Source organism: Apodemus sylvaticus, chromosome 3 (genome assembly GCF_947179515.1).
Source record: "Apodemus sylvaticus chromosome 3, mApoSyl1.1, whole genome shotgun sequence".
NCBI lineage: Eukaryota > Metazoa > Chordata > Mammalia > Rodentia > Muridae > Apodemus > Apodemus sylvaticus.
Genome location: NC_067474.1, coordinates 10,123,857 through 10,135,890, shown reverse-complemented (window position 1 = coordinate 10,135,890; position 12,034 = coordinate 10,123,857). Strand labels below are relative to the sequence as shown.

Sequence of the window (12,034 nt, the reverse complement as noted above, 5' to 3'; positions counted from 1 at the left end):
AAGACTTTGATTACTACAGTCCTTGTAGTTTGTTTTGAAGTCATATAGTGTATGCTTCTAGCTTTGTTCTTTGTATAAAATTGTCTCGACTATTTGGGATCATTTTTTGTTTCACAGAGATCGTAATGTTTTCTTTTGCTGTTTTTTTCTTATTTCTATGAAACATGACATTGGAATTTTGATAGGGATTGTATTTGATCTGTAAATCACTCTGGGTATACTGAACCATTCAATAATATTAATCCTTTCAATTAATGAACACAGAATATATTTCTATTTATTTATATCTTTTTAAGAAAATTTCACCAATGATTTAGACTTTAGTACACAGGGTATTTGTCTTCTTGTTCAAATTCATTCTCAAGTCATATTTCTTAGTATGGTAATGAATTAGATTTTTCTTAAGGTATTTTTAAATAGTTCATTTTCAGCATTTGGAAATGGTACCGATTTTTGGGTGTTGATTTTGTTTTTGAATGCTGATTTGTACCTTTACTAAAGCAAGCCATTCATTTTTTTAAAAGGGATTTTGTGCATAGAAAACATAGAGATTTTTTTCTCTTTCCAAATTGCATATCTTTATTCCTTTTCCTGTTGCAGTCTTGTGAGGAACACAAGTCTAACTAAATACAATGAGTTTGCTCCTTGGGCAGTTGAAAGCCAAGACTTAGGATCAGGAGCTGTGATAAAAAAAAATGGCGTTTCTTGTTACAAATAAAGAGAGTAGTGGGAGATAATTCCAACCCAAGGTCTCTGATAAAAGGCAGAATAAATGCTGTTACAGAGGAACCTGATACATTCTTGTATAAGGAAGCAGCCTCGTTGTAGGCTGAGGCTGTAGCATTCCCTAAAGATGGTGATGTAATCGAGATCATCCTTCTTTACTTGTCACATGGTTTTTAAATGGCCACTGGAAATACCCCACAGTAAAGAATTTAACATCATAATAAGATTGTGAGTAGATCTGTGTCCTAGGAAAGGTCATTTTGTTTCCCCCTTCAGGATTTTCAACAGAGCACTAAAGTTTATCTCCAGGGGAGGGGCAGTAGTTTCCCCTCTTCCTGCCAAGCAGCTGACATGAGTGTTGTAAAGAAAGATTAAAATACAAAATTTCAAAGAAATGAATGGGCCCAGAAAATAGTGTGTTAGGTAAGGCAATCCAAGTTCAGGAAGAAAATACCATGCACTGTCTATCACGTGTCCATTCTGGCCTCTGTCAAATGTGCATGTCCAGGTGAAAAGCCACAGGAAGCTAAAAGGGCAGCTTTAAGGGAGGGCCATAGTGAAGACAAGAGAACAGAATTCAAGGGGAGCAGGAGACAAGTAGGGCAGCAGGGAGCTAGGGGGAGTGTAGGGAAGTTACCCCAAAAGAGCTAGAGTATATAGAAGACCCCAGAAGGAAATCTGTAACTCCGAAAACTAATTTAAAAATTATGGGAAAAAGTGGCGAGCGTGAGTTTCTTCATTACATTTTAACCTCATGGGGAAAGCTTTGGTTATGTGAGTTCTTGCCTCACATGCAGTCAGTTCTCTTTTGAAGTCTATCCCTACTATACCGAATTTGCTCAGAGAGTACCATGAAACAGTGCTGTGTTCTGCTAAATTATTTCCTGCTCATCTACATTGGAGCTGTTGACAGGTTCATTATATTGACTGATCTGTCAGTCCCCAAGGATGAATCTTACAAAATTATGGCTCAGGCTTCTTTTTGTGTCCTGTTTAATTTGTTTCTGTCAATACAAAAGAAAAAAAAGTCTTACAAACACAATGTTCTGATGAGGTATCAATTTAGTGAAATGTTTATAGTGACACAGCAGAAAGTCATAAAATAATATACTCTCAATAACATTGGTAGTGACAATGTATGGTATTGGTATTGGTATTGGTAATGTATTGGTAGTGGTAAAGTATGTTACAGCAAAGCATTAGGCCATATACTAGCTGATCCCACTTTTAACCAATTGATCGGTGAGACTAGGAAGTAGTGTTTATACATTCCAAGAGGGTTTTATCAGTTTGTCAAAGGATGTCCCACACTGAGGTAGGCAAGAAACCGCTGTTTAGCTGGAGTAGCTCAAGATAACTTGTAAATTAGGTTCTGGGTTCGCAATATCTCAACCTCCTCAGGTCACTGGCTCAGTCTGCCTTTGCAGGCATAGCTTCTCTCTGGGAGCCCTGTTCACAGTTTTATAGCTTTTTGTTGAGGATTTTTACAGCTCTGTTTGGTAGTGATATTTGACTGTGATTTTATTTCATTTTAATATCCTTATCTGGCTTCATAAACTGAGTTTGGAACTATTTTCTCTCTTCTTTTTTTTCTTTTGGAAGAGTTTGAGAAAGACTGCCTTAATTATTTAGACATTTGTTACCCTTCACCAAAGAAAGCATAATTCCTGATGATAAGAGTTTTGAGAAATGAAAATTTTATTCTGACACTGAAGACTAGACATTCTTAGGAAGAAGAAAAAAGAAACAAATAACATGTAAAAAAAATAGTGGTAATCAGTGTAAGAATTCTTAAAATTTTGGAATCTGTTACATATTGAAAGTATTCAGTCATCTCTGGAGGTCTGAATACAAGATACGTGGATTGGTGTGTGTGTGGTCTTGGCACCATCACTATATAATAAAATAGTTACAAGCAAATATGCACTTCTAGGGCTGAGGATAAAAACACATGAAAGAAAACAAACCAAACAAAATAAAAACCCACAGATATGATGCTATCTAAGAATCTACTCTACAAATTTTAGATAAAAATGTATCCTATTTTGTGAGGCTCTTGTTGACGTGGAACTTACTTTGTAGCCCAGGCTGGCCTCAAGCTCACTGGGTAGGTGGGGCAGGCCTTGGAGTCAGCCATCCCCCTGCTTCAGCCTTCCCAGTTCCAGGATCATAGGCAAGCACTGCCACAGCAGGCTAGGTGTTTGTTCTTTGATGTTAGTTCAGCTTTGGAGAACTGTCACGAAATAGGAAGCATGACTCTGCATTTCCTAACCGTTAGTTCATAGTCTGTGTCATACATGCTCACATGCATGTATATATTATGCTAGCTGAATATTATTAACCTCAATCAAGTCTTCCGATCATACGGGAAGTTTCTTTGTAGTAAAGAACAGAACTTTGCAAATTTTACTGTTGAAAATATTGGACTGACATTACTTTGTTGGAAAACCAGAAGCTTTTCATAAATTGTGAATATGTATTCAATAAACTTAATCAGATTGCCAGTATTTTACCGTAACATTTTTATGTTCTTAGTTACTGATAAGCACCAGTTCAAGCCAGAGCAAATGCTATACCGATTCCGATATGACGATGGTACATTTTACCCCAGGAGTGAGATGCAGGACGTGATTTCTAAGGTAATGGCATCTTCAATTACTTCCATAGCAAGATTCCTGTTGTCATCCTTGGGGAAGATGAAATGCTATTGTAGGAAACTCTTGAGTTATCTTGTAAGCAGTCTTTGTCTTATTAAGATGTCTGAAAATCCAGTGATAGATCATTTTAATTTTTTCATGTGGAACAAAATCTGGCCAAAACATTTGTATAAATTTTAAAGCAGAAACATAAGGACAAATATAATACCCCTTTTTTATTGCATCCTTGCAAATTTTATATTGAAATATAACTAACCACATTGTAGATTTAATGCTGTATGAACTTTATGTTTAAGGTATATCTTATAATTTATATTAATTTTAGGTGATCTTTCATTTATGTCATACACATAAGACAGATTCACAGTACAAGCCTGTCCTGTTCTGTCCTTCAGTGACTTAACTCCTATATTTATCCTGTATTTCAATATTTGGATAGATTTATAATCTTTCTGAGATTTCATAATGACTGCAGGAGACTGAGAAAGAGTTGATTCATGATTCTGAATGTTCAGTAGCATGTCTCTTGTGTGATCCTATGTGTTTCTGACCTGCTTTGTTTCACACAGGGTGTAAGACTCTACTGTCGTCTTCATAGTCTGTTTACTCCAGTGGTCAGGTGAGTTGACTTCCTAGGGGTCATAAATGGAACTGTTTGTGTTTCGTGTTACAACTTGAGTCAGTCCATTTTAAGTAACTGTTTATGTCAAATAATCCTAAAATTCTGTGGCACTATATATTCAATGTCTTTTCCCTTTGATATGCTTTCAAAACTTATTTTATTATTATCTCCTACCACATTCTTCAGCTGAAAAGGAAACCATTCACATTCCTTTAGTATTTAATAAATGGTAGTCGAATGACCTGAAAATGATTCAGAAATGCTGTTAGTTCTAATTGATTATAATTATTTTTATATTATGTATTTTGTATTTTATATAATCTCTATATATGTATGTACAGTATAATTGAATATTATATGTGTATTTTATATTTCCTTTTGATAGGCTTTTCTCCTCAAAAGTTAATTTTTGTATTTGAAAATTAAGAATTATATCATACTTAACACATATAATTTTGGAGCTTATTAACTAACTCAGTTTCAAAACAAATGCATGATTCACTTTTAAAGCCGATAAATATTTTTAGTAATGCCTATAAAATCCAAATTTTTGTATGCATTCTTTTATTTTACATGTGTAATATCAATTCTAAGGTGATGCATAGATAGATAAATAGGTAGATGGAAGATTGATAGATGATAGATGGATAAATGATGGGTAGGTAGATGATAGAGGATAACTAGGTAGATAGATGGATCCATGCATATTTGAGATAAATAGAAGATAGGTGGATAAATAGATAGATAGATCAATTGATCAACTGATAAAAATAGACAGATAGATATTTTTATAAGACTTGCTGTGTCTGCATATTGGAATTCCCTTTTACACCACCTAAAGATTGTGAGGAGGTTCTTTAGGAGAACTGCGTGTCTTCCTATCTATTTGTCCTGAATAAATGTCTACTTTAGCAGTAGGGTTTATAGTTTAAAGTTGGAAAAGAGTGAATGGGGACTTTATAATGTATTGCTGCTATAAATCCCTTTCTTATGTTTTGAATAAATTAATATTAAATACTTAGAAATTATGTATCATCTGCTAATTGAATAGAAAAGAGCAATAGCTAATGCTTCATGTTATCTGCATGTATACAAATGTGTATGAAAATATGTTTAGAAAAATACATTTTAAAAATTATTATTATTATTATTACTGTATGAGATTTTATATCAAGAAAGTTACAGTCCTTAGGAACCAATTATTCTTTGGCTAGAAATGACCATTATTTATGTGTTGTATGAGAAAATGTATGGAATTAAAACATAAAACAGATGTATTGTATGAGAGTTACTCATTAATACATATGACTTTAATTTATAGAGAAAAATTTCTTGCTGATAGGAAACAGACCCCCATATCTGGCCCATGACTAGCCCTTTCTTTCCTGCTGATGCTTATGGAAATCAAGGTTGAAAGGTGATAGGTTTTAAAAAGATGGCAGTGGACCCAAAATAAAGGAAAATGAATTAGATTCCCAAGGAACCCAGTTCACACACTGAAGGTCAAAAGTTTCGGTCACACATCAGAGAGTTTTATAAGCATGTGGATAGAGGATATTGATATCAATTATAAATTACTGAAAGAGGCTAAAGGGCAGGACATATAGGCAAGACTTATTAGTCAGCTCAAACTATTATCGGCTTGCTTTTTTTTTTTTTTTTTTTGACATTTTGCAAGGACTGCCATTTTTCTCATTCGCTCTTATCTGGGCTTACAAAATGAAATCAATTGTAGATTCTGCCTTTGTGCACAGGACTGGTCAGGAGACTTTTTATGTTTTTCACTGAACTTTTGAGTTTTTCACTGAACTTTGAATGATTTCTCAGGTCTGGAAAGTCTACTGAGCAGGAAGGAGCCTGCTGAGACAGCCAGTCAATCCCCTCATTCCCCGGTGTGTGTGTGTGTGTGTGTGTGTGTGTGTGTGTGTGTGTGTGTGATGTGTATGTGAGTGTATGTGAGTATGTGGTATGTGTGTGTGTCATGTGTCTGTGTTTGTGGTGTGTGTGTGTGATATGTATGTGGGTGTGAATGTATATGAGTGTGTGTTATATGTGTGTATGTATGTGTGCTTGTGTCTGTGTTTGTACTCTGTGTGTGTGAGTGATGTCAGTGTGTGGTATGTGTGTGTATGTGTGTGCATGTGTCTGTGTTTGTGGTGGTGGTTTGTGTGTATGTGTGTGTGTATATGTGTGTGTGTGTGTGTGTGTGTGGTGGTGGTGGTAGTGTGTGTGTGTGTGTCTGTGTGTGTGTCTTCACTGTTCCATCTTTTGCTTAGATAGATTATTCAGTACAATCTTCCTGTACTTTCTTTATGCTTGTAGGTTTTACAGAGACCCTGTGAATAAGTCCAGTATGGTGTGCTTCCTCTCTCTCATTGGAGTATATAGATTCAAGAATTTTTCTTGCTCTATTCTCCACACTTTGAGGATAGTTTTAGTAGCCATGACTTAGGGGTAGAAATTCTATTTTGTTATTTATACACTAATGAGATGCCATTTTTCTAGCTACATCATCACCAGGTTTGATAGAAGTAATAAATAATCTTGTGTGTAAAAACATATGAAAGGAGAAATGTCCTATCGTGGCACTTTGATGGGTTAGACCTCTTATATGATGGATCTTTGTATCATACATACTCTGTTTGCTTCTCTTATTTATACGAGCACTGGCTGGCTGAAAGCTCACTGGGAGATTTTCCTCTGTACACTGATACTGAATGGAAGGACCTGCCTGTGCTTAGTCTCTCTTTAACACTTGTGCTTTCTTTTTTATAGAGATAAAGATTACCATTTGAGAACTTACAAATCTGTCGTCATGGCCAACAAATTGATAGACTGGTTAATTGCACAGGTAAGAAGGCAGTAGATGTTGCTCAGCTTCCTTCTTTCTCATTTAAGTGTGAGTTAGGAATTGCCTGCAGGTGATTCTCTGATCTCTGTTGTCTGCATTCATAGAGATAGTATGAAGCTGAGGTAGGATTTGAATCTGATTTCTGGGATCTTGTATAGCCTTTATGATACCTTCTTTTTCAAAAATAAGATGTTCCTACTTTTAAAACATGAGCTGAGTTTCAGCAAACAAACAAATAAACAAACAAAAGCAAAAAAAAAAAAACCAACCACTAAGCATTTGATTATCAGTGAAGAATAGCTATCTTCAATTACTAAGACTTTTTGCATGCTTTTTCTATTAATTTGTTTTTAAGTATCTCTTTATTAGTCCTCACAAATACTTCCACTCTCCCATGTCGTTTTCTCGGACACCAGCTGGGCACGTGTGAGACATAAGCTTTAATGTCTATAAAGTGCAGAGGGTGTACTCACTGTTGCCCAGATTCATTGGATCTTAATGCTGACAGTCAGTATTGAGAAAATTTAGGATTATAACTAAAAAAAAAGATTGTGAGTAAAATAAATTCACACAGACAAAATGTAGCAATAGCTTTTCAAATATAGATTTATGTAGTTATTTTTATGATAGGTCAACTAATAAATTCTTGGATATATTCTGGCAACTAAATCAAGACACTATGAAAAGGTAATATACACTTGACCTGAACGTGCTGCCTGGGGCAGGGAGTTTGCTTGGTTGAAATGCAATTGCTATACATAAATATTTGAGTCAATTTCATAAGCAGCCTCACTCTTTTGTTTGTATTAAAATATCTTTATTTTCCTTTTATAAGTAGATAATAAAACTTTAAATATTTAAATTTTAGGGTTTTATATATATGGAGTTTAAATATTAAAACTGAAATGAGTCAACATTTTTAGTTAAATATCTAATTTAATATGTGTAATAATATATAAATACAGTATATATCTACATATATGCAGTTTGAAATTTCATTGTTTAGTGTTGATTTCTAAACTCTTCAGCATCACCTTTTTTTGTATTTTATTAAATAGAAACATTTACATTGAGTAGTTACTGTCTTGGAATGACTTTGAGAGGACACTGAATCACATGTCTAGTAGCTCCCCAGTGTGAGAGCTTCTTAACACTTTTGTACTGTTGGTCATGTGTGCAGCTAGGTTGTTTCTACCTTCAGTAAGAGACTTTCACACAGAATTCATGCTGCTCTAGAATTAACATGAGCTCATGTGGTATGTGGTATATGGGAGAAGACTGAGGAAAGGGGTTGGAAGCAAAACTTGATGCCAAATTAACCTTTAAATTCTAAAGCAAAAAGTCAGTTACTAACTTTAGGGGAGAGAATACTTGTATTTTTTAACATTTAAGTTATCCTATTTTATCTGAAACATGCTGAAACAAAGTATTTGTTACTTAATTGTCTGTAACTCCCAGGAAGTTGTCTGAAGCAACCAGTATTTGATTCCAGCTCTGCCTAAATTAAGACAAACTTGGACATGTGACTCCCTTCCTAGAGTGCAGTGTTGTCCCCTGCTCACCTCATCCTAGAATAGCCATTTGTGGCTTCCTACAGTGCTCTCTGCAGCTTCATAGTTCTCAGATTGGTAAATGCACATGGTTAAAGAGGTAGGATTACTACAGTATTTGAGATTACATTTATACCCCCTTTCTTTTAATGAAATATTAGTCTGGTAAATATAACATTTAAATAATCAAAGCAACCAAAGCTTTCAGCCTAACCCTTTAACTAGCCAGTGAAAACATTGAGACACATGCAGGTGAGTTCTTACCTTTGAGAAGTTGGTACTCATTTGAACCCATTTTTAACCTTCAATAAAATTCTTCAGCATTATTTTCCACAGAAGTCCTCATGGATTCTCCAGCTAGGCTCAGGGCTCAGGCTGATTAAGAATATTAACTAAATTGGATAATGATACTTAACTAGGTACTACTTTTTAAGTGACCAAATCCTTCACAAGATCCAAATTACTGGAAGGTAATAAAATGGCTATTGTTTGAGAGTTTTAATGTGCCATATCTTGAACTTGGTGTGATATTTAGAAATGAATATATGTATGTTTTAAATGAATTCATAAAACTTATCAAATACCTAGATTGGTGAAGATATGATGCATATCTGTAGGTACATAGTCTGTTTGCTTTGGTGGAAAACAGGGTTGCAGTTTTCATAACCAAAAGTATAGTTTATCTTAGTGTTTTGTAGACAGGGAAAAGGACATTGTATATACTCGCATTACATTACTGAAGGTGAGCATGACACTGATTGAATTCAGGAATTTGTAGGAAACTGGACTAACTAAAGACAAGCCCTAAGTCTGAAACTTTGGAAAGTCAAGCTGGAGATGAATAAAACCAACACTGGAAGATCTTGAAAGCCCAATGGAATACTTTTCTCTTTATTATTAAGAACTCTTCCTAACTTTAGAGTATCATATTCCTGTGTGGTACAGCTGAGTTCTGCAATAGCTGATGTTGGAATGACTCCAGAAAAAAAATATGTTAGTTTAGATAATGGAAAAGAAGACACCAAATGAGACTATTGATGGTAGAAATGAAATAAAAATGAGAGTAGATTTGGTAGAGTACTTACATGGTAAGAAAAGTACCAGAAGTAATGATGTCATGTGTGGGAGATGTTCCTTAAACTATAATTCAGGCCTTATAAAGCCTCCAGTTGCCTGTCACCATGTACAGTGATTTATCTTTTGGTTAACAGGGTGATTGCCGTACCAGGGAAGAGGCAATGATATTTGCAGTTGCGCTCTGTGACAATGGATTTATGCATCATGGTAGGAACTCTTATCCTCAAACCTCACACATGGATTTCATTGTTTGGGTTCCTCTTGGGACATTGGGAGTGTCTCAGTGATCCACTAAGGTCAAGACAACCTGTCTGGGTCTTGCCATGGGTCTCAGATGAGTCACAACATCTGCAACTGATTTCACTATTGATGCTATTTCTGTGGCACATTGCTCTTAGCTACCAGTTTTTCTAGACTTTCTCATGTTTTTCTATATTGTGTTGACTCCAAAAGAGGCAGGACATGATTTAGAAGTTTTATTTTCTTTTTAAACATTTTATATATCATTTTGAATTCATTTTATATGAATACTAATGATCTTGCCTCAATGTTATATATTTATTGTTCATTTTAGGAAATCATACTAAAAATCTTCGTATAGAACTAAATCTTCTTATAGAACTAAATATCTTTTAGTATATTAGATGTTTTTCTTGCTTGATACCTTCAAAAATCATTAAACATTATTGTTTTATTTTAATTTTTTCATCCAAGTAATGATAGTTTCCCGTCTATCTATGCCATATTACACAGTGAATGCTAGCGGCCTTTTTTCAGTTACTAATGCCATGTGCTTCTCAACATCTGGATGATATAGAACTTGCATCCATTCATCAACTACTTTCAAAATGTTATCAACACCTGTATGAAGAAGGAACACCAATTACAGCCCTTTGGGGGGTATCCTTTCTTATCACATGCTTGTTGGAGAATTCTGACCCATGTCCTTATGTCTAGATCACCAGGAGTGTTAAGATAAAGAAATACTAGACCCTGGAGAGCAAACTACTAAGAAATTATAATATTTTAAGAAATTAGAAGTATAATGAATACTCCTCAACTATTTTTCTCTTTAACCTAAAGCAACAACAGGCAATAATTTGACATAAACATTTATTGCAAAATATTAAGTGACAGCAAAAGTTCAGCTGAATACAGTCCCTGGCCTGGGTTTCTTGGTGCTTCTCTTGCCTGCTCTGGGCTGATTGCTTTGAGAAAATATCATGTGATCTTCTGGAAAACAGATCATGGAGGCAAAAGTTAACTCAGCCCAAGTGTTTTTCCTTTCTGTTGTTCACTGTGGCTCATATTACTGTTTATTGTGTGGTGGGTAGCTTCATTTGTCACCATGTTACCAGATGCTCTTCTGTTCAAAAATCACCCATGCACCATCTGCTCCACATTATTTTCTGGAACTCTGTCAAAACAATGAAATGCAATGCCCCTTTGGGTTGTTTGACACATGCCAAGCCGTTAACATGCAGCACTTCACTGTAGTCAAAGCAGGATGAAGATTTCATTGACTTTCATTTTGCAGACAAGAAAACATTTTTGCAGAGAGTTTAGGCAACTTTCTAATTTCTACAATCAGAATTAATCCCAGACCTGGACTGATTCATTACAAAGTTAAGTGCCCTGCGACCACAGCCTTCCCTTTACTGTGGGTCACCTTGTCCCCACAAGTACACTACAAGATATTAATGAAAAAGAATGAGAAACACAGATTTCTCTTCTGTGGCTGTCAAGATTGTATTCAATATACATTCTTATTATCTGTTTATACCTGTAGTTTAAACAAAGCTAACGAAGCATAGACCAACATATGTTACCAATTTATTCCAAGAAGCTTAGGAGGATATGTAAAAATATTAACATTTGGATAGAAGAGATGAAGTTGACTTTTGCAGAAAGATTATTTGAGGATGTTGCTGTGAAACACAGAAGAGCTAGAAACTCATGGAAACGAAAGTGTCATTTTTCCCAGATGACCTATTTCTAGTTTGAAGTTGTTGAACCAACTGTGACCCCCTCAGCAGGAATTTCTTGCACATTATGTGTATTATTCAGAGTTCTCTAGAGTCATAGAACTTATGGAATGTCTGTATATATTAAGGGATATTACTGGAATGACTTACAGTCTGCAGTCTAACTAGTGCAACAATGGGCAGCTGCGAACAGGAAGTTCCAGAATCGAATAGTTGCTCAGTCCCGAGAGGTTAGTTGTTTCAGGTGGTCCTCTGTATAAGCTGGAATCCTGAAGAAGTACATTCCAACACACTGAGCTGGCAAATAAGTGCAAGCAGGAAAGGAAGAAAAAAGCCTTCCTTCTTCCATTGTCCTTATGTAGGCCTCCAGCAGAAGGTATGGCTGAGACTAAAGGTGTGAACCACCATACCTGGACCTAAACTGTTCTTCACTTGATACTTTCTCTGTCCCAGGCTGACCTTGAACTCAGAGATCTTCTTGCCTCTGTCTCCTGGAATTAAAGGCATGTATCATCTTGCCTGGGAATAAGCTTTTCATGACCACTCTGCTTCAAGATCTTAATCAA

The 12,034-nt window shown here is 35.4% G+C and overlaps 1 protein-coding gene across 2 annotated transcripts in view; it reads left to right on the top strand.

Moving 5' to 3' along the window:
- The window catches only part of Prex2 (phosphatidylinositol-3,4,5-trisphosphate dependent Rac exchange factor 2), a 311,821-nt gene that overhangs the window by 132,090 nt on the left and 167,697 nt on the right, over positions 1 to 12,034 (top strand). For both annotated transcript variants that reach the window (XM_052175955.1, XM_052175956.1), the window contains 4 exons: positions 3,262 to 3,365; positions 3,953 to 4,002; positions 6,781 to 6,856; positions 9,618 to 9,690. In XM_052175955.1, coding sequence (XP_052031915.1) covers positions 3,262 to 3,365; positions 3,953 to 4,002; positions 6,781 to 6,856; positions 9,618 to 9,690 — 303 coding nt within the window. The remainder of the gene's footprint in view (positions 1 to 3,261; positions 3,366 to 3,952; positions 4,003 to 6,780; positions 6,857 to 9,617; positions 9,691 to 12,034) is intronic.